The 22,862-nt window shown below is 50.9% G+C and overlaps 1 protein-coding gene across 3 annotated transcripts in view; it reads right to left on the minus strand.

The window, feature by feature from the left end:
* The window catches only part of PRKDC (protein kinase, DNA-activated, catalytic subunit), a 141,565-nt gene that overhangs the window by 42,403 nt on the left and 76,300 nt on the right, over window positions 1-22,862 (minus strand). For all 3 annotated transcript variants that reach the window (XM_057737521.1, XM_057737522.1, XM_057737523.1), the window contains exons 43-59: window positions 22,565-22,733; window positions 22,356-22,421; window positions 21,369-21,441; window positions 20,242-20,390; window positions 17,070-17,207; window positions 16,733-16,849; window positions 14,044-14,187; window positions 12,670-12,821; window positions 12,022-12,153; window positions 10,943-11,054; window positions 8,961-9,085; window positions 8,742-8,891; window positions 7,488-7,661; window positions 6,914-7,012; window positions 5,726-5,933; window positions 3,164-3,353; window positions 2,179-2,394 (exon numbers count right to left, since the gene is read on the minus strand). In XM_057737521.1, coding sequence (XP_057593504.1) covers window positions 2,179-2,394; window positions 3,164-3,353; window positions 5,726-5,933; window positions 6,914-7,012; window positions 7,488-7,661; window positions 8,742-8,891; window positions 8,961-9,085; window positions 10,943-11,054; window positions 12,022-12,153; window positions 12,670-12,821; window positions 14,044-14,187; window positions 16,733-16,849; window positions 17,070-17,207; window positions 20,242-20,390; window positions 21,369-21,441; window positions 22,356-22,421; window positions 22,565-22,733 — 2,414 coding nt within the window. The remainder of the gene's footprint in view (window positions 1-2,178; window positions 2,395-3,163; window positions 3,354-5,725; window positions 5,934-6,913; window positions 7,013-7,487; window positions 7,662-8,741; window positions 8,892-8,960; window positions 9,086-10,942; window positions 11,055-12,021; window positions 12,154-12,669; window positions 12,822-14,043; window positions 14,188-16,732; window positions 16,850-17,069; window positions 17,208-20,241; window positions 20,391-21,368; window positions 21,442-22,355; window positions 22,422-22,564; window positions 22,734-22,862) is intronic.

Here is a 22,862-nt window from a genome sequence, read left to right on the forward strand (position 1 = left end):
GAACGTGTGTATATATATGTGTGTGTGTAACTGAACCACTTTCCTGAACAGCAGAAATTAACACAACATTGTAAATCAATTATACTTCAATAAAATAAATTTTTCAGAAAAGTAAATAAAGGGACTTCACTGGTGGCGCAGTGGTTAAGAATCCGCCTGCCAATGCAGGGGACACGAGTTCAAGCGCTGCTCTGGGAAGATCCCACATGCCGCGGAGCAACTAAGCCCATATGCCACAACAACTGAGCCTGTGCTCTAGAGCCCACGAGCCACAACTATTGAGCCATGTGCCACAACTGCTGAAGCTCACGTGCCTAGAGCCCGTGCTCCAAAATGAAAAGCCACCACAATGAGAAGCCCGCACACCGCAACCAAGAGTAGCCCCCGCTTGCCGCAACTAGAGAAAGCCCGTGCAGCAATGAAGACCCAATGCAGCCAATAAATAAATAAATAAATTTATTAAAAAGAAAAGAAAAAAAGAATCTGCCTACCAATGCAGGCGACATGGGTTCAATCCCTGGTCCAGGAAGATCCCACATGCCGAGGAGCAACTAAGCCCCTGTGCCACAACTACTGAGCCTGTGTGCCTAGAGCCTGTGCTCCACAACAAAAGAAGCCACTGCAATGAGAAGCCCGCGCACCACAATGAAGAGAAGCCTCCACTCACCACAACTAGAGAAAGCCCACACGTAGCAACAAAGACCCAGTGCAGCCAATAAATAAATAAAAACCTTATTTTAAAAAAAGTAAATAAAATTAAATGTTTAGAGCAATGAAAAACAATAAAAAAAACAATAAAAAAAAAATCACCCAAGCAAAAATCTTCCAGAACCAGAAAATAGGAGTTAGCAGCCTCAAAGGGCCTTCCTCAAGCCTAGGAAAATGGACTAAAACAGAACTGCATCAAAAGACACTTTTGTGACGTTTCCTAAAACTGGTTTAAAATAGAAAATCCTGAGAGCATCCCCAGAGCAAAGACCCCATCCTCACCAAGGACCACGACGATGAGGCTATAACAGGCCCCTCAGAGGCCAGAGCTCCGTCCCCACAGGCACCAGTGCATCACGTCACAACAGCCACTGCCATGCTGACCCCAACATTGGAAGGTCCCAGGGAGGTGACCCCAGAAAGGAGGAACAGACCGAGGAAGGACTGTCCGAGTTCAGCAACCTGGACGCAGCACTGGGAGGCTCGAGGGAGATTTCATACAGATGACAGCTGTGCAACTCAGAGGAAACTCAAGGACAAATATGTAGAAAGCCAAGCATCTAAAGAAAATTGTCATACACTCAATATCCTAGGATAAACCCTGACGGAAAAGAATACAGAAAAAGAGCATGTGTGTATACATATACGTATAACTGAGTCACTCTGCCGTAGAGCAGTGACTGGCACAACACTGTAAATCAACTACACTCCAATTAAAAAAAGGAAGAAAACAGTCTTTAATGCCCAGGAAAAACTATTGCACAAGAAGGGCAAACAGTCCCACGTGACCCAAGCTCAAGCGTTCAGGCACATGGGTGAGCCCAGGGCCCAACACGGCAAAGCCAGAGAGCGGGAGGCGCAGGGCTTCCTGTGAGCGTGTGCTGGGGCGGGCGAGGGTCGGGGACGCGGAGCCAGAGAGAGTGACTGAGACCCACAAGAAAGGGGGCAACAAACGCCGCCTGGAGCCACAGAGGCGAGCCAGAGACTCGGCCAAAGGTGGACGGGCTGAGCCTGGGGCTGGTGAACCGGGCGGGGCTGCAGCGGCCTGTCACGAGTCTGGGGGTGTCTGACCTGTCCGCTCGCGCCCCCACCTGAGCCATGGCTCCGCCCAAAACGCACCCCCACCCCCGTCAGCCTCCTTACCTGCCGGCCCAGGTGTCCTGCACCCCACGCCCCAGCCGAGCTGCGGTCCATGTCCTCACTCCCCGCCGCCCAGGCTTGCCCAACCCATCTCCGCCCTAGCTGGACCTCGACTCTCTCTGAGCCTCAGCTTCCCAATCTTGCCTCCTCTCACGACCCCTAAGCTTGCAGAAAGTCACTGAGCGAAGGGGCTGAGCCCCATTTGCTCAACTGCTTTCTGGACCCCAAACCCTGCCTCCGCTGTCTGGGCTCCACACAGGCACCTACGATGCACGAACAGGCACACATGCGCGGAGGCAGGCATTTCAACACACCTCAACCACCTCTTACCTTTCGCTCCATTATCCACCTCGTCCCCAGGGAGGCCCAGCCTTTTCTTCCCAAAATCAGGTCCCACTGGCTTCAGGGCTGCCCCGCGGGGCCTCTCAGGCCTCTGGTGAGCAAACAGCAAGGACGAGGACGGGGACTCGGCCGTGGCGGAGGCCGAGTCATCCCCCAGTGAGGCAATGCTGTCCCCTGTCAGCCAGTGGAAGGAGCCTCTTCCCCCTGCAAACAGGCGTGTGACAGGCGTGTGACAGGTGTGTCACGGCAGCACCGCATGCGGGCAGCACCATTGGCCAGGACACGCCGCCGCCCACAGCAGCAACTGGGATGGGAGCCGGCCACATCCCCACGGGAAGACCCGGGCGCTGGGGCCTCGTGTCCTCACATGAAAAGCAGGAGATGCGTTACCTACTCATAAGACCGATACTTTGCATCTACAAGGTACTAAGGTCCATGGTTTCTAACATCAGTGCCACAAAATGTCCACAATAATTGTCCAAACCAGTCCTATTTCTAGAACAGAATGTAAAAAAATTACATAAAGGAAAAACACTGAAGTATTTACATAAAACGTGGGGATTTCACTCTACAGCTTGTACCTTGCTGATCAAAGGAAACAGCTGAATCATTTGAGAAACGGTTAATGAACTACAAACATAGTCAATGAATTTGGTTTGGCTCTGCTTTGCTTCTGAGATAAGGGGTCTTAAACGTGACGCACTAAACAAAATCAAACTACATGTCCTACAACTTTCCTGTTTTCTCCAGTCAGAAATAATTCATTCCTCCCATTTTTTTTTTTAAACTGTGCACTACACACTTCTAAGTGCACAGTATGTCCTCTGGCTGCGCAGCCGTCGCCTCTCCGCCCCCAAGACTGTCCGCACAGGCCCCTCACCCCCCGCCCCTGGGAACTCAGCCCCCCTCCTCCCTCACGTCTGCTGAGGTTGTCGCTGCTCTGACCGCCAGCGTCCTGCGGCAGAGGCGTTACCTGCACTCTGTGTGGCTGTAAAGTCGTGCTGCTGCTGGGTGGCCCGCACCTGCCCTGCCATTGTCCCCCGGGCCGACGGGGCTGCATCCTGGGTCCGGGTCTGGAGCACACTCGGGGAGGCCTGGGTCTCCACGAACATCGGCGTGAGGACCGTACTCCGGAAGCGCCAGTCGGGGTCAATGGTATATTCCTGCACATGAGAAAGTTTAAGAGGAAGTAACGGCCCTTCTCAGCAACACTCAAATGTTTTTAAGTAAATCCAATGGTCCTAGTTCATGCAGCTCAATATCAAAAAAAACAAACCAATCAAAAAATGGGCAGAAGACCTAAATAGGCATTTCTCCAAAGAAGACATACAGATGGCCAAGAGGCACAGGAAGAGCTGCTCAACATCACTGATTATTAGAGAAATGCAAATCAAAACTACAATGAGGTGTCACCTCACACCGGTTAGAATGGGCATCATCAGAAAATCTACAGACAGTAAATGCTGGAGAGGGCGCGGAGAAAAGGGAACACTCTTGCACTGTTGGTAGGAATGGATATTGATACAGCCATTATGGAGAACAGTATGGAGGTTCCCTGAAAAATTAGAAATAGAAGTACCATGTGACCCAGCAATCCCACTATGGGGCATATACCCAGAGAACACCATAATTCAAAAAGACACACGCACTCCAATGTTCACTGCAGCACTATTTACAATAGCCAGGACATGGATGCAACCTAAATGCCCATCAACAGATGAATGGATAAAAAAAGGTGTGGTACATATATACAATGCAATATTACTCAGCCGTAAAAAGGAATGGAATTGGGACATTTGTAGAGACATGGATGGACCCAGAGACTGTCATACAGAGTGAAGTAAGTCAGAAAGAGACAAATATCGTATATTAACACATATCTGCAGAATACAGAAAAATGGTGCATATCAACCGGTTTGTAAGGCAGAAATAGAGACACAGATGTAGAGAACAAACATATGGACACCAAGGGGGAAAAGCCGGGGGGTTTGGGGTGGGATGAATTGGGAGATTGGGGTTGCCATACATACATTACTAATAAGAAAAAAACGTCAAATTGTACACTTTAAATATATGCAGTATATTTTATGTCAATTGTATCTCAATAAACGTTCTTAAAAAAAAAAATCCAACGGTCCTATCGGCAAACATGTACCGTAACTTCAGGTATCGCTATGAGAAGCAGCTGAAGAAGAACCTTTTCAAATATAAGAGTTTCAATGAAACAACTATCTGCCAACTGAAAACACCCATCCGTATTGGGGAGAAAAACCACTTTTCTACTCCTTAACACTGTGCATTCAGAGGCTTACTGCCACACTCGGGAAATGACTCGGCCTCTGAGTACCCCCCACACCTCGCCTGGCGCCCAGACCACAAGACACGGCAGGGCAGGCTCTGTGCCAACGTGCAAATCACTGCCGGTGCTGCTGGGCGGAGCCCCCACGAGGGACGGGGAGGGGGGACACCTCTGTGGAGGGGAGAAGACAAGGGTGAGCCACGTGCAGGGCCAGGGGCATGCAGGGTGACACACAGGTGAGCGTCTCAGGAAGACTGTGTGGATTCCACGTAAAATCAGGAAGCCAGTACACCATCCATCAGGGAAATGCCAACCAAACCACAGGGAGACATCAGCTCGCACCTGTCAGGACAGCTCTCAACAGAAGGGAACCCTGTGCACTGCTGGTGGGAGTGTAAACAGTGAAAAATAGTGTGGAGGTTCCTCGGGAAATTAAAAGTAGAACTACCATACGATCCAGAAGTTCCACACCTAGGTATTTATCTGAAGAGAATGAAAACACTAACTTAAAAAGATACAGGGATCCTTATGTTCATAGCAGCACTATTACAACAGCCCAGACACACAGGAACCACCCAAGTGCCCATCAACAGGTGGATGGATACAGACGACATAGTGTACACACACACACACACACACACACACACACACGTGCATGTGCAAACACAATGGGAAACTACTCAGCCCTGAAAAAGAATGACATTCTGCCATTTGCAACAACGTCGATGGACCCTGAAAGCATTATGCTACACGAAATAAGTCAGAGAGAAAGACAGATACTGTACAATCTTATTCATACATAAAATCTGAAACAAAAACAAAAACACCAAGCTCACAGAAACAAAAAATAGACCGGTGGTTGCCAGAGGCGAGGAGTGGGGGTGGGAGAAATGGGTACAGGGGGTCAAAAGGTACAAACGTCCAGCTCTAAAGTCAGTCACTCCTGGGTGCAATGTACGCGTGGGGACTGATGTTAGTAACACTTTATTGTATACCTGAAAGTTGCTAAGAGTAGATTCACAAGAAAGAAAACCTGTAACTATGCGAGGTAATGGATGTTAGCTAGATTTACTGTGGTGATGATTTTGTAACACATACAAATACCATGCACACCTGAAACAAACACAATGCTCTATGCCACGTACCCCTCAAACAGAAAAGAAAGGCGTTCAACAACAGTGAATGTCTGCTGACCAGCAGACAGGGAAAGCTCAGATCACAGGGACGAGAGCTCACCTGAAACTCACACTCTGACAGCGGGTGCTCAAACATGGGGCTCCGGAAGTCAGGGCTCATGCTGGTCATTTCAAGCAGAAAATCTGTCGCTAAACTTAAGAAGCGCGCTTCTATCTTAGGAGAATATAAGGAACTCAGGGCCAGCAAGCGGTCCAAGGTATTTGACGGCAACCTAGTTTCGTGGCTCCAGAAGTTCCTAATAATTAACCTGAAAGGCAGAGAGGAAAGAAGAGGAGGAGGTCCGTACGTGTGCCCAGCAGGGAAGGCACCTCTTCCTCCGCCCAGAGCTCCACACAGGGCAACCACACACAAGCCTGTACCAACAGGGCAAGCTGACTCATAAACAACGCATGCGCTGAAGGAGAGAGACTCCAAAATGTTAGCATATTCAATAAGAGGTGAAAAACTAGGTGATTTTACTCTCTATTACCTGGGAAGTTTTAAAAGATGAGAATACAACATTAGATATTTTGAAACTGAGAAAACACTGAAAGAAATTACTATATAGTCCTTCACTGCCCTGCTAAGACAATTCACTCCAAAAATTAGTGCCATGAAACACTCAAAACACAATATGAATATAAAATACACTCACTGGTTAAAAACCAGATTAGGCTTTATACTTTGTGACCGGTTAAGAAACACAATTTTAAAAGCCCAATGAATTAAAAATTGCAGCACAGCTAAAAGTTAGTTGATATATATAACCGTACAAGAGTCTACACTGCTCCTTATGTAACGTGATCAGCTCTTGGGGAGCCTGTCGGCGTTTATGAGAACAGCCGTCCCCCTCTCTCCATGCGTGATTACCCTGCAGTGTCCTCCACGTTCTGAGGTTTCAAACGTGTCATCCGATATGGACATGTATAGTGTGATCTCAGTCTGGGTTAAATGGCAAACAATAACCCACCTCTCACTGAAGATTTCTCACCTTGAAAGGCTGTAACTCACGGCACAGCAGGGAGAATGTCACCCATGTCACTTTTTCAAGACATATTAAAGTAACGTGTCAGGATTTTTAGGTCTCAATGTGAATTAAAACACGTTTTTATTACACTTAGGAAAGCAATAGGCAGAGAAAATGCTACTGCTGCAAATGCCCTTCCTACACCTGTGGAGACCCCACACTGGCCAGACACAGCCCCCGAGCACGCACACCCAGCCCAGCTGCTCCCCGAGGGCACGTACTGGAGCCCAGGGTTCTCATCCGTCAATCCTTGGATCAACACATCTTTCGCCAACTTGAATATTTCCCGGGAGTCATCATCTGCCTGGCTCTCAGGATCTCTGAGAAAAGTAACAAAACAACAAATCTATTAATGCTCCTTCCGTAGCGTTTCTTCAACCCCAACAACACTGCCCGAATTAGAGTAACGAGACCTGCCCATTCCCGCGAACATCCACCCACCCCCGGCACCGGGCTGGGGCCCTCGGCACACTGGCGCCACGGTGTGGCTGCAGCCCCAAAGGAGGAAACGTCCCAGCGGTTCATTTCCCTGATCTCGTCAGACTGTAAAGGGGTAACTTTGAAAACAGACTACACTTTCAACTCAGTCAATAATACCACGCTCTGAATATATCCCACAGATACGTAAAATGAATTAAGGATATATTTCAATACATGAAGCTTGTTTCAATTATTAGTCGCGTATCAATATTCTTAAATGCTTCATCATTTACTATAAGTGTTCCAGACTCGCTACAGGTGTCCAAATACTGCCCTGACGACGGTGAATGAGACGGCAGCGTGGCGCAAGCTCACCGGTAATTGTCGTGCACCCACATGAGGACGCGGTACATCCGCTCACGGCACAGCACAGAGGGGTGAGAGAGGAACTCCGCCACGGCACTCAGGAGGACCCGCAGCTCCGCGGGCTGCAGTCTTACCATCACCTTGTACATTATGTCCAAACACACCTTCTGTCTCTCATCATCTCTATGATAAGAAGAATTTTTAAAAACACACAAATTTAACAGTTGTTATTACTATACTTTCAGATATGACAAGTAACTTTTTCTCCTTTGTGCTGTTCTGTATTCCAAAAAATTTTATTATAGGTAATACGACACATAAAAATTACATTCTTGAAAATACTTATCGTGGGCTAGATTATTAAAAGTAAATTAACAACCTGGTGCCCTGCCTGGACCCTAGAATAGAAAAAGGACATGAGAAAACTGGTGAATCAAAAGGAAGTCGAGTCTTATTTAACAGAAATGCATGAATGTTAACTTCTTGCTTTTGACAAACTCACCACGATTACGTAAGACGGGGAAACGGGGTAAGAGGTGTGTGGGAATTCTGTGTTTTATCTTTTACCTTTCATGTAAAAATAAAATTATTCCAAAATAAAAAGTTCATTTAAAAAAAAATCTGACAATATCAAAATAAGCTAAACAGAAAGGATTTTATGACTTTAAAAGATGATTTCGAGTGCTGGTCAGGCACTAGGATGTCAGGAGGGGGTGCTGAGTACAAGTCTGGGGCCTGACATGGTGCACACCTGCTTCCTTGTGTGTGCCTTCCTCCTTACGCAAGCTCCAGCTGCACGCTCTACACGCAGCACATACTCAGCAGTAAGCACTGAACGGAGGAAGTCAGGGCACAACGGCACCGTTTATGACTGAAAACGCACACACAGGCATGACTGGAAAAACATACAGAGACATGTGCACAGTAGCCGCCTCTTTGAATGTTTACTTTAACAGCATATTACTGACACAATTTTGAAAATAAACAAATTTAACAAATAACGGAAGCCTCTTACCTGACAAAATAGGTACAGAACTCCCAACCACGCATTTTGTATCTGAAAAGAACCGTGGACAACCCGAGACGTGGCCTTCCAGGCACCAGGTCAGAGGAGGCAGGAGGGTCCAGCCCCACCACCTCCTCTTCTCAGACTCAAAGTGAACAAATATGAATTTCATGACAACCTACAAGTCCCCTCGAGCTGAGGGGACAGCTGAACAGACGGATGTTTTATGAGCCAGCTGCATCCGAGAATGCACTCACCTGTGTCTCATGATCTGAACGAAATCCTTGCTCTTCAGCTGCAGGTACAGGTCCGCTACCTCCTCTGCGCGACACAACACCACCTCCAGACACAGTGTCTTCATCACACCATGGAACCGCGGCAGCAGGAAGAGCACGGTGTTCATGAACCTGGGCGGCAGGCAAGGCCAGTGAGCAGAGGCGGCACTGAACCCCCTCCCCATGACCCCCCACACATACCTGTCGGCAAGAGGAGGGAAGTTCTTCGTGACTCTGTTCAGGCAGACGATAAATTTGTCCTCCATCGTGCTCTGATGCTGCTTCAACTGCTTTACCACCAGATCACACACAGACTCCTCCAGCATCTGAAAGATTACGTTTCTTTTCAAACACACTCAAGGTGGCACTCAGGTTAAGTGCAGCGTCCCGAGGTGGAGGCCCTGGCGGGCTCTGAGCACCGGGCACCTCCAGAGCCTCGGGGGCCGTGGGCTCAGGTGACCTGGGCCATGGCCACACGTCAGGCATCAGAATGGTCACGATGATACTTCCTTCTGACACCAAAACATGCCAGCAAGTCATCTGAGACACTGAACAAAAACCAGTGACTAAACAGTGTTTACAACATGTTTTGCGATGTCACTGTTCACGTCTCTGGTCAAATACTCCCACGAACCAGAGCTTCAGGGAACTGGACCTGCACACATCCCCCCGTCGCCCACCACAGGCCCCCTTAGGCCGGGCCTGGCCCTCCTGGCCGCTCCCCCAGAGCCTGTGCCCACCAGGCAGCGAGCGCCCAGCCACAGAGCACGGGACCCTGATGACACAGAAAACGAGGGAGCATGAGGGGTGCTTGGGGCCAGAGCCCACAGTCCAGAGGCCAGGCTGGTCAGTGGTCAGCACACGAGTGACCCCTACTTCTGTGTTTCACTATGCTTCCCAAGCTTCTACACTAAGTCAACATCATTTTATACCCAGAAGAGAACTATGTAAAACAAAAGGGTTTATCATTCCCGCGAAGTTGAGATTTAAGTCGAGGGAGTTAAACCTGGGCTCTGCTGTGATGTGCTCTGCCCATGGTGAAAATTAAGCATATTATGAACATTGAAACCCACCACTTAGGGACATTAGAATCACGTCATTACAAGGTTATTGTGAATTTGGAAAATGTTTTTATTTTACAAAAATAGCTAGTAATCCTGGAAATAAATTATAAGGGAAGTCTGATTTTTCTTAGGGTGGGGGGGTTCTATTTCCTTTTAGCTTAATTTAATTTTTCTGAATTTCCTAATTCCAAATAAATGCCTAACTGGTGAAATGGGCAGAGGTCCGATATGCTGTGGCAGAGCCTTGGTGCCCTAGGACCCCTGGGCTTCTCCCAGCCTCTGCTCGTCTTGTTTCCTTACAGGAGGGGAGGGGACTGGAGACAGGAGTTCAGGGGCCATGAGCACAGGCAGTCCTCAAGCCACGAGGCCGGGTGACCGGCCAGAGGACCACACTCAGAGCTGTGGGGGAGGCCGGGGTGGATAGTGTCCTGGGAGCAGTGACAAAGGGCCGAGGGCTGTCCCGCGTACCGTCCCAGACAGTCTGCAACCCAGCGTCCTGTCACCGTTGGGGGCTGGCTCCTCAGGCCCCAGCACCCCTCCTCCACTAGCCCATGGGGGCAGCCACAAAGCGGTAAGTTTTAACCTGCAATCTCCAAACGGCCCACATGGGTCCGTACACATCTTAATAGTCATTTATGGAGAATGCGTGCTAGGCTTAGAGACGCAACCAGGCCCTCCTTACAGTCGTGTATACTGGGCAGGGCCCAGACACAGAGCCCTTCCCTGGGAAGCCCTCTCCTGTTCAACAGACACGTTACGTCAAAAATTGCAAGTGGAGGACTTTCCCCGTCTAACTTCGCCCGAACCATAGCAAGGACAGTTTCTCCAAAAGGGACTCATGAGGCCAAGTTCAGAGGAGTGAGAGCTGCTTAAATACTCATATCCTGACTTTTACAGTAAGAAGTAAGTTACTACCTTTACATGCTTGCCAGTTTCCAAGAGTTTAAAAAATCATTTCTTTTTAAAACACTGAGCACTGTATATAGTAGAAAAGAGAATAAAGTGGTAAGAACACAGAATGCTCACTTTGGTTTCCTAGTTTAGAGGATATAAGTACCAAGGGCCACATCAAGTCAAAACTGAAACAGACGCATTTATGGAAAAGTGCACGGCACTCACCTTTTCTCTCCCAGTAAGGTATCGAAGAATAAGTCCCAGAACTTCTGCTGCTGCTGCGTACACCTCTTTATATTTGACTAAGGACATGTTATGGACCAAAGCTTGGAAGTACCTATGACAGATGCAGAAAGTAAATACGCATAAAGCCACCCACTGTGTTGTCTGACAGGAGCGTATCACAACTTTACTCCCTGTGCCCACCGAGGCGAGTGACACCTGAACAAGCCCCAGACCACCTGCATGGCTCCAGGTGCAGACACAGCTCCAGGTGCAGACGCGCGGAAGCTCGGCCAGCAGGGTCTGCACTGAAACCAGCTGTGACCTGAGTTCTGACCCTGTTAAAGCCATCCATAGGACAGGTGGAGGACGTGCAGTGATTTCCGGGTGAGGGTGGGGGTTCTCCTTAGCCTCATGACAGCAGGTCGTGAGCTCAGAAAAGTCACTTGTCCAAAGTCACCCACTTTCCCTTGACCCTGACGCCAGGTGACTGGTGCCCCCAGTGCCTGACCCCCGAAGACCGAGAGAGCGAGAACTTTCACAGAGACGGGAAGCGTCGGTGGACGCCAGCTCTACCAATTAGCCGGCTCTGCGTGGATCCCAGGTCCTCTCTGTGAAGTCAGGCCTGTGTGGCTAGAACCCCTCCACCTGGACTACCCACCCCCGGCTGGTGGGTGCCGAGGCGCTGGGGCTGCAGCTGCGGCAGAGCACAGAGAAGGGCGGCAGGGCCCAGCCACCTGTTTGTGGTCATGACCTTGCAGTGGACACTCTCCAGAGCTCAGGCTGCTTTTAGGAATAAAAGCTAAAGATGTCACTTTAGAAAATAAAAACAGTTAACACCTTGTCTGCGAAAACTACATGAAAAAAATTACACTAATTTTGAAAAACTCACTTTCCTCATTCACTCCACTAACATATTTCTTCTCCCAAATGACCTCTAAACCCAACTACCTAACTTAGGTGGAAATATTTTTAACATGGGTTCTAGTCCTGAAATTTATCAAAATTAAACCATATTCCAGTCTCCAATCCAATTCAGGTACACTTAACCAAAAAAGAAACAAAGCGAAAAACGTCCTTACTTTACACTTTCGATGCCACATTTTGGGTCATAGGGAGGCAAGCCATTGGCTACCACAATGCCTAGTAGCTGGATTCCTATGGAATTGTCTTTAGAATTAGGGTCTTTACTGGAAAACTTTTCAAATATTAACCTGAAACACGAGCACAAAGGAACAGTGTAACTTGTCGTATATGAGAAGCAGGAAGACAAACACACAGTTTTCTAAGGCTAACTTTCAGGGTAAGAAATACTCTTCCTTCCCCCACCCCCTGTTCACATCCAGGTTACTCTATCTTTGGACACAGGCAGTACACGTTTCTTACAATCCGCCTATTTGCCCTAATTACCCCTCAGTTGACAGTAAAACCTTTCAGCAGTTCTGGTTTGCCCCGGGTTGTGCTGACAGGAATCACCCCTGCTGGGCAGTGAGGGGCAGGGCGCACCCCGCATGCCCAGAGGGACGAGCGGGCTCCTGGGGCCCAGGGCCGCCCGAGGTGCTCGCGTAAGGGAGGCTGAGGCTGCGACTCATCGGCGGCAACACGACGCCTTATCAACAGGCTCCACTTCAGATCACACTCTTCCTCCCACCATTTCAAGTAACTCCCGTGGCACAAGTGCTACGTGAGAAAGATGTGTAAATAATGCTGCAACACCTAGTAACACCTACCTGTGAGGGATGGATAAACAACCCTTCCAGCACTCAACAAGGGTCTTTATAATCTCGAGGTTATGTCGAAACACAGCTCTTTTGTGATGAAAAACATGTTTCATTAGAAAATGAAGCAATCGATTTGCTAACACTTCATCTTTAGGGACCCCCTAAAAAGGTATGGAAATTATATGTAAATATGTAGCAGTCCATTCTGAGAAAGCGTTTTTCAACCCAAAATACCATTTATAAAAGAAAGCTGGCACTCTACTGAGGAGTCTGGCTCCTGGTTAAAACCCACCTGTGACTGTCAGAGGTGACCACAGGTGATCCTAACACAAAGGCTTTACCTGAGGGCCTCCCCCAGCAGGTGGGGAGGCAGCCAGGGCTCTGCCCCCAAGGGTGCAGCCCTCATACACTTTGCATCCTCTCTAGGGCCTCTGCTGAGACCTCCCTACCGAGAGGGAGGGGGATCCAGAAGACAGCTTCCTCCGTGTTCCTCCCAACCCCAGGGTCCCACCAAACTGCTGGAGCCTTCACACTGGGCCTCCCTCCACCGTGAGAAGGCCCCCAGATCTGCAATGGTCACCTGAGCCTCGACCAGCACACTGGTCCAGGAGGTGCACAGAACAGGACACACACGCACATACGCTTCCTCTGGTTTCAGCCTCTGGCTCAGGCTACCGCAATGAGTAGCGGCTGCTCTCATTGGTCACCCTGACCCCCAGCAGCTCAGCTCTCCTAGCCCAGCTGAACGTCTGCATCTGCATCCACCTCTTCCAATGGCTCTCCAACTTAGACTTGCTTTGCTGCATAACAAGACAGGTGCGTCCCAACACAAACACACATGATGGCTCTGTGGACGCACACTACGTTGAACAAGGGCTGTCCCAGGACGTCCATTCCCCCGTGAGAGCTCTGCACAGTCAGTGCTGATGCCCTTCAACGCACGGAACCAGGCCATGCCAGGGCAGCCGGTGCCAGCCTCGGCCACCACAGGCCACCGTCACACCCCGGGAACAGGGAGGCGGGCAAGACGCACGCCAAAGACCACAGCCTCAGTCACAGCAGAAGTTTTCAGAGCCTCACATTCAGGGCCTACAGACATTTATTCTACACGTACCTTTAATAAACCAATTATCAGTTTCCAAGCTCCTAGCAAGCTAAAGTAATAAGTGAAATGGGACAAACACCTGATAGCTTAAAAATTAAAGCAAGGTCAGAGGAATTATCGAAAGCAGACCCAAGAAGACAACTAAGGCAGCACGAAGCCGCCTGGACGAGCCCAGCACAGCCGGGCGCCATCCAGGAGGGAATCCCAAAGACAGACAGGAGCCTGGCTCCGGCCCAGGGCTGCTCACGGGCAGGAACCAGAGACGCCTCCGCTCTCACCACAGGAGTGGCTACTCCCGTCCAAGAAAGAACCGTGGCCACGATCTCAACCACCATGTAGTGGATCCCGTCCCCACCGTTGTTTTCAGAGACCACCAGCTGCAGCAGGGGTCCGATCCAGTGCTTTGCATGAGGCCGGAAGACCTAGGTGAGAGTTCAAAGGTCAGATGTTACAGAACTGCTCTGAGTCGCCAAGATGGGAGTTCAGGAACATAAATCATTCTATATTATGACTTGACCTAAATTCAAAACAGATGTATATGCCAACAGCTACGCTGTTTAATTCAACTAGATTCTCAGCTAAAGTCTTTCCTCGTGGGCCCCAGTTTAATGGAAACAGATTCCTACTGATCTGCTACAGCTATGCTCGGAGAGAGAAAAATGAAGGCATACACCAACCTCACCCCATCCGAGCAGCTGCACCTCTGGAGGTTCCTACTTTTACTGGATGCAAATGCACAGGGTAAATGAAAAAGGAGGACATAAAAATTAGGTGCACGTGGCTAATGCTTCTCTCATTCCTTCCTGTGCTGTAGAAATCATTCTATTAGACTTCACACACCCAAGATCTCTGAAGTTCAAAGCATCTCCATGTACTAAATTCCATTTAATTGAGTTCAGAAATTGCAGACTAAAGTGCAACTCAGACTATCAACCTTCTTCCCCTCTGCCACCTTCTTCTTTTTCCAAATGTTTTCTTGGGGATTTCTCATCTACTCTCACAGCTTAAATCTGTGTGGGCTCAACTCTTTTTTGATCATGTACCTCGTGGGTAAAAAAAAGTTTACGCTCTCCATGTATGTCTATTGCTTTATTTATAAATTTTAAATATAAACGTCTTTACTATATTATTAAACTGTAAGAAAAGGATGAATTGCAGGCTCAAACTAACAACAGCTGTAAACACAAGCTCTCATCTTTGCCACATGAGACGATGGCCCCATTGTTCCCAGCTCTGGATGTGTGCGACGCCACGGGGCCACCGGCAGTGACTCCAGAGGCACCTCACGCTACATGTGTGTGCACAGCTCAGCAGCCCCCTTTCTGCCCGTCACCAAGGCAGTACTTTGCAGGAGCACGAGCTGGAAACCACGTGTGACCCCAAACGTTACGGGCTGAACGGTGAGCCCCAAAAAGATGCTGAGGTCCTAACTCCCAGTACCTGTAAATGTGACCTTATTTAGGAATGTGTCCTTGGAAGAGTCATTAGGGTGGGCCTTAGCCAGTTGACAGCATCCTTATTAAAAGGGAAGTTTTTACACAGGACAGGTGCTGGAGAGAGAGAAGACTGTCCACAGGCCAAGAAAAGCCCAAGGCCACAGCAGCTGGGAAAGGCCTTGGCAGGGGCCAATCAGCCAACATCCTGGTCTCGGGCTTCTGGCTCCAGAGTAAATACTTGTGGTTTCGGGTGTCTGAGCCCCAGGAGCTAGAAACCAAGTGTGCCTCCGAGAAGGGGCCCTGCTGCAGCCCTAGGCCAGGCCTCTCCACCATCCGGCAGCCTCGAGGCCTTGCCATCTGCTGCCTGGGAGGCCCTCCTCCCAGCCCCCTTCAGTGGCTCCCCCTGCCTCTGCCCAGCCCCGCTCCACGGACGCACACACCACTCCTCCTGTGCAGTGTGTGAACTCCCATTGCACCCCCAGCTCAGCCCATGGCTCTCTTGAAAATCTGCCCCAACTGCCAGAGGCAGAGCCCATCTGCCCCTGAGCCCACAGCAGAGCCCGCAACAGAGCCACGCGTGACCAGTGGATACACACAGCAAGGACGCAGGGGTTAACAGGAACCTGTCACCAAGTTCTCTGCTGCTGTAAACCAAGGCTGAAGCCCTAAGAAAACTGCCAACGCGTGTACTTCATAACAAAGGTCACTTCTAACTCTACAGAGATCAATTTATGTATTTTACAAGAAAATGATAAAAGAATGATGCTTAGCAAGTAACACAGGTGTTGGGGAAGTCAGTCACATAGTCTTGTTCAGGCCTCAGAACCGGAAGCAGGCCTCTGACCGCCCCATGACCCTGCCTGCACTGCACGCCTGCTGACACACCTAACCACTGCTCTCTGCAAGTCACAAGGCACTTACGGTAAGAAAGGGAGGGGGCTTGGAATATCTTGCGCCCTGGGGACCTGGCCCGTCCCTGGGGGTCTGGAGAATCTTGTCACTCACACGGCAAAACCAACAACATTGCTAAAGGAAATCCAGAGCTGCATTTTTACACGTAAACTGATTAGTTTGTGACCTGGAATTATAAGCAGGGGCCCCCAGAACTCCAATCTGACGTCTCACCCGTGGAGGGGACACACTGCCCGGGACCCTCCCCACTGGGGCTCCAGATTGCTGTCACCCGGGACTTTCCAGTGCTGCTTGGATCTGGAGGTAGGTGCTTCCCCAATCTGGTGACGTATGAGCCTCTGTCTTTACTATTCTTTTTCTACTGTACTGTAATCTTTGTTCATTCAATAAACTCTCCCTAAATTCTTATTCAACTGAGTGTAGAGTGGTTATTTTGCCAGCAAATCCTAAGAACCTTGAAACCAAAAGTAAGGCTTTCGGCAAAACAACAGGATGGCGAATTTTTTCAAAGAATAACACCATGCTCTTACCCTTTACATCTTTCTTCATTGTGGATTTTTTTTTTTAGGTAGATGCATATAATTGTAAGGAATTTTTAAAGAAATAGCAAATTACTTACTTCTTCTGTATTAATAACAAGCTTAGCTAAGAAGAGACGTATATTTAGTGATACCGATGGATTCCCTAGTTTGTCGTGAAGAAATCTCATCCAAGGAGGAAGGCTCGGCACCGAACCCTGAAATAATACACTCAAAGTTACTTCAGTAAAGAAGTAGGGTAAAGCAGCTTCCTATTCTGATACTAGGAGACAACAGTGAGAGAGCAGGACGCAAGGGACAAGACATCACGTGTGTTTGAGATGGAACTCGGGTCAGTCTTCAGGGTTAAGAGTTGGTTCGCAACGTGACAGGGTGTGTGGTGGTACGCAGAGCCAGGAAGACTAGAGAGAGACGGACCTCCTCTCCCGGCAGGGCCGCCTGCAGCCTCTGCATGTGCCGGACCAGGGACGCCATGCGGGCCATGCACTCGTGCTGATTCAGCTCGTCCATCTCCAACTCCAGCACGTCGCCTGGGACCTCAGGGTCTGGATGCTCCTGGGGAAGAAGAGGCCAGTGAGGCGGGGCGCCGGAACCGCAGGGCCCAGGACGAGCTGCTTCAGCGAGAGCGCTCGGCTGCCTCCTCCTCAAGCGGCTCACACAGACGGGACCTCATGACGCCTCGTATTCTTGGGAAGGAGCCCCTGGCCCCATCCGCATGGCTCTCCTCTGGGGTCACACTCCGACCTGAGCGGTGTCACCGCAGACACTGCTGCTTCATACAAACACAAAGATCTCCTCAGGTGTACGTGTCCCGGCGGCCCCAGAACCCGTTACATCTTGACAGCAAGAGTCTCCGTCACTCTTAGTTGCCACTTTATGTAAAAAGTAGCGCTACTGAAGTATAATTATAGGATAAATGTTTACCTTTTTCCTCAGTACTCTGAAAAACTTTGTAAACTCCTTAATATGACCCCAAAATTTAATCAATAATAGAACAAAACTTATAAAATATTCTTGATCCTTTTTAAGAAAAAAGAGCAGGGTGCCTTCCCTGGTGGCACAGTGGTTAAGAATCTGCCTGTCAATGCAGGGGACACGGGTTTGATCCCTGGGATGGGAAGATCCCACATGCTGCGGAGCAACTAAGGTCGTGAGTCACAACTACTGAGCCTGTGCTCTAGAGCACGTAAGCAAGAACTGCTGGGCCCGTGCACCACAACTACTGAAGCCCATGCACCTAGAGCCCGTGCTCCACAACGAGAACCTACTGCAATGAGAAGTCCTCGCACCGTAAGAGTAGCCCCTGCTCTCCACACTTAGAGAAAGCCCACGTGCAGCAACAAAGACCCAACACAGCCAATATATAAACAAATTAATTAATTTAAAAAAAAAAGAGCAAGAATAATCATTTCACAAGTCTGATGCTGAACTGTGGTTTTACATACACGTACAGTATACTTCACACACACACGTCACCTGGGTACATCCTAGCACAGGTCACTTCTAGGAAAGAAGATCTTAAGAAACACTGAGAGATATGGGGATATGTGTATAAAAACACATGATTGAACTTGGTGTACTCCCCAAAAAAATAATGAATAAATAAATAAAATTAAAAAAAAAAAAAAGAAGAAAAGAAACACTGAGAGGACAGTTTTGCACAACTAATTAGGTCAGCCTGGGGCTCCTAAGTGCTTGCGGGGAGCGAGCAGAAAGAGGAATAGAAATGGCCCCAGTGAATCCCACCATTCTGTCTGTCCCCAGTAGCAGAACTACTCCAGAATGTCACCTCCCAAGATGGACAGTCCTGGACGTGTACCCCTCTCACGACCTCCATGTGTCTACAAACTGGGGCAGAAGCAAGAGGTGGTGGGATCCCACGTTAGTGACAGCAGGACTCACTCAACACCGAACAGGAACTGACACACAACCAGGGTCACGGGACACAAAGAGAGACAGGTGTGCCCAGCAAGCCATGCGGTGAGGCGGGAAGGGAGCTTGTGGCCATGTGCGGCCGGCCATACCCAGATCTGCTCAGCACAGGACAGCCAGAGCCCCTACTTCTCTGGAAGCCGCTCACAGCGCAGGCCGCCCGCAAACCCAGACTGTGCAGCCGAACCGGAGGCTCAGCAGTGAACTGGAGAAGCCTGCAGAGGGTGAGCCTCAGAGGCCAGGAACCGCAGGGGTGCAAACCCTCAGACACCAGCGGTCTCCCTACAAGACCCCCTCCTCAGGAGACCACGGGGGGCGCTGCCCGGCAGGTCTGGGGTGGGGTGGGTGGGTGCCTAGTGCAGTCCAAGGCCCAAAAGAGGGAGTCACCGGGGGGAGATGGGGGGGTGGGGGTTAGCACGCATCAGAGAAACTGGAGAGGCTCCTGCTGGGAAGCGTGGGTCCACACGCAGGTGTGCCACCCGAGGCCTGGTGGGCATGGGGGACCAGGCCCCGTGGAGGGGACCCACCGAGGCGGGCTGGGCAGGGGAGGAGGCCACGCGGAGCTCTTCTGCGCCACCAGGGAGAGCGTGAAGCATACAAGGACACTCAGGGACCTGGGGAGCCACAGGAAGGCACGCTGCCCACTGGCCAAGCCTGGGACCATCTGAGTCACCTCCCTGAGTGAGCGAGCGAGCAGACAGCCAGCAGGAGACGGTGACCCAGCCAACAGCCAACACCAGACGAGCAGGGACAGCCAGACTCCAGTCGGCAAGAAGTGCGGGTGTCAGGCCGGGTGGAAGAGGTGAGGGATGACACCCCACATGGCCCTAGCAGGGGGTCTCCCCAGGCAACAGGCCTGCGCCTTTTTCACCGCAGAGCACGGCACTGCCCTGCCACAGCCCTGCCCCCATTCCTGGGCTGCTCTCGAGGAAGCCCTGGGCAAACAGACCACAAGGCAGCGTGGGTCCCCTGCTACAGAGGACGCCAGGCCCATCCAACAGCAGGGGAGTGAGGGGTCCCCGTGCTGCTCCTGAGTCAGACGCTGCTCCAAGGTGCAAGGGCAGCTCATAGCTTCACAAAATAAAGGCCAGTAAGAAAGAGGGAGAAAGGACACATGCGGGGGGTTGCCCGCCCACCTACAGAATCAGAACCATCACAGAGGAAGGTCTGAGAAGGAAGCCCTGTCGGGGTGCAGACGTGATGAAAAAGACCTCAGAACACAGGCTCTGAGAGTCCTGCACAGAGACAGGAGGGAGGCAGAGAGAGGGCGGGGTGGGGGTGGGGAACAAGGGGGCTTCTCTCTGAAAGAAGCACCAGCGGAAATGGTGTGTCGTGCAGGAAAAACTGCAGAGTGAGATGTGGACGGCACGCTGAGCTGCTGGACCCCAGAAGAGAGGCGGACTCGGCCTTCAGAAGTAGCTGTCAGACCCAGTCCCCACCCCCCCCCCACCCCCGCATCACAAGCGTCCACCCTTGGGTGGGGAGGTCCTGCTCCACAAGGGCCGACTCTCTTGGGAGGACCTCACTCGGTTCGGTTCCGATGCCGCCCTCGGGAGCAGCCCAGCTAACAGGGTGGTTCAGGCGCCAGGACTGGAGGCGGGGCCCCTAACCCGAGGCCCCCCTTCCCTCCCAAGCACCGAAGGCACTCTGTACTCACCCGTCTCCGGAAATACCCAGTGGTGGCCTGCAGGTCTTGGGAGCCGTACGAGTAGCTCTGAACGCCGGTGGAAAAGTCAAACTGACTTATCTCCTCGCTCAGGCTGCTGTCCGCCAGAGACGGCAGGGAAGACATATAGTGGGGGCCATCTGGAGGAGAGAGAGGAGGACACACGTGGACTCCGACAGCAAGAAATGAGCTTCTCTGTGCTCAGGCCGCACCTAGGTTTCAGACACTTTCACCGAAGGCGTTCCCCAAGCCTGTGGTTCTCACTTACCACCAGTGTCCACAAAGCAGAAAGGGCATGGAGGACCCCCTCGTGCTCTGTCCTCACTGAGCAGTTACTGTTTGTCTCAAACAAAGACATTAAGTCGAACTAGATCCAGTGTTTGGACATGATGCTAACAGAACTTCCTGCATTTAAAGTTCAGATGATGTACACTCTACCATAAAGCCTAACATAACAGTGGCAAGAGATGCTACTGAAAAATAACTAATTGAAAGTATGTAAGGAACTTAGAAAACTGGTCCAAATTTTATTCTCAAGAAAAAAAAGTTATGAAGAAAAATTAAGCCAAAAATTGAGATGAGGAGCATGTGGACAGACAGGGGGTTGACTCTAAATAGAGAGGCTAAGAGAACTTCCTTCAGAGGTTGGCATTAAACCAAGTGTCACGGACCAGGCTGACCTCAGGGGCCAAGATGAGTCCCGCTTGAGAGAAGGAACGGCACAGCAAACGCCCTGGGGCGCAGAGAGCAGACAGGGGTGCAGCAGGGAGGTGGGAGCTGACAGGAGATCTAGCGCAGAGGGCAGGACTGTACTTTAACACAGAGCTCTGAGTGTATCTAAGTAACACACAAACACAATCCAAGAGCAAACAAACGCAAGCCAATCCTGCATCTGTTAAAAAAGCACACCACGTTTGAGACCCCTCTGGCCACTCTGAGATGTTTCTGTGCTATTAAAGTTTAACTAACTGCATTTCCTTTAAAGTACAACTCTATTTGCCACTTGAAAATAAAAATTTTCAAATTCAATTTCAATGTTCTGGTATTTAAAATACTGTCTATTTATATAACAGACACCAACTGCTGGAATTTCTCCCATGGGTTTGAGAATGTCCCACCTGAATCCCCGCTGGCTGCTTCCCTGGCTTCTCTCCTGATCTCATCATATCTCTTCTTTCTTTCCACAGGAACCTATTAGGCAAAACCAGACAGCTTAAAACTTTTTAGAATCTTGGCCACATATTTTCTATTTTAGTAGCAATCTGGCAAAAAGCACAACTACTAACATTTAAGCAAAACTTTAACCACATTTAAAAGTACTGAAAATCCCCCACAACCCAGGGGCCAGGAGCTCAGCCCCCTCTGGCTCTGGACCCACGTGGGCTGCACTCCTCCAGCCGCAGGCCTGGGGACCCGCCCCCTGCACTCCGAGCCTCACCTCCCTGTACCGCAAGGGAAAGCTCATGAGTGACACACAGCCAGTGTCTGCGTGCTTAGCAGACCCGTGTGTCTACTATCTGACGTCTTTATGTCGTTCTCCCAACACAAGCCTAGAAAGAGCTTCCCAGTCCTGCTCAAAAGGGCTCAAGGCAGGAAGAGCTTACCCGAACCTGTGAGCCACTAGAAAGACTAAGATGGGGTGGAGCTCGCCGGCGGTGCGGCCAGACGCCAGCTGTCCCCGCGCTCTGCCCACCCCCTGCCCGGCCTCCCCCGAGCTCCTCGGCCAGAGCACCTTCCCCGAGACTCCCGCTCCCGGGCCGGCAACCGCCAGCCTCTCACGAGGGCCCCGGGCCCAGCCCTGCGCGCGGTGGACCTCGACCTCACTGACCAGAGGTGTTTATTCAGAAAACCACCACGAGGCTGTGTCCTCACAGCTCCCCTTACTGGCATTTTCTCTCCTCTACAAGTGAAGGGAAAACCCGAGTCATGACGAATCTCTCGCAGTTGCCTGAGAGCGCGTCTCCGCTCCCAGGGTAGGAAAGCGCCCACGGCCACAGTCACGCAGACTCGAGCGCCGGCGGGGCAATGTTCCGCAGCACGCTCTTTCCTCTGTGCGGCTTGCCACATCTCTGTGCCTCGGAAACACCGTGCAAAGGCCCGCTCACCTCCACTTCCACGGGAAACGCGTAGCAGCGCCGCAGGTCTATCAGGTTCTCGAAAATTAGCAAGTTCTGTGGACGCAGAGAGTCACCTGCTGACTCCTGCCGCGACCCGCCCCCGCCCCCGCCCCCGATGCCCCACCCCGGCGCCCCGGCCCAGCCCCCGAGCGGGCTGGAGGGCACAGGCACGCAGCACGCAGGCCGCGGGGTCCTACCTTCTCCAGCTTCTCGCTGAACAGGAAGCCCTGGTAGAACCTGAGCTCTGTGAAGACGCAGCGGACGACCGCCACAGCGCAGTTGTAGGCGGCGCAGTGGTACAGCCGCCGGCGCTCCAGCAGCCGCGCCTCCCCCGCCATGTTCTCCGTGAAGGCGGCGTGGCACAGCCTGTGGGCGGCCGCGCGTCAGACCCCCGCTCGCCTGCCCCGGCTCAGCCCCCCAGTGCGACCGCAAACCCTAACCCTGCAGCACCCACCCCCCCCTCCGGTGGCGCGGGGGTTAAGAGTCCGCCTGCCA

This window comes from Hippopotamus amphibius, chromosome 5 (assembly GCF_030028045.1).
Source record: "Hippopotamus amphibius kiboko isolate mHipAmp2 chromosome 5, mHipAmp2.hap2, whole genome shotgun sequence".
Classification (NCBI taxonomy): domain Eukaryota; kingdom Metazoa; phylum Chordata; class Mammalia; order Artiodactyla; family Hippopotamidae; genus Hippopotamus; species Hippopotamus amphibius.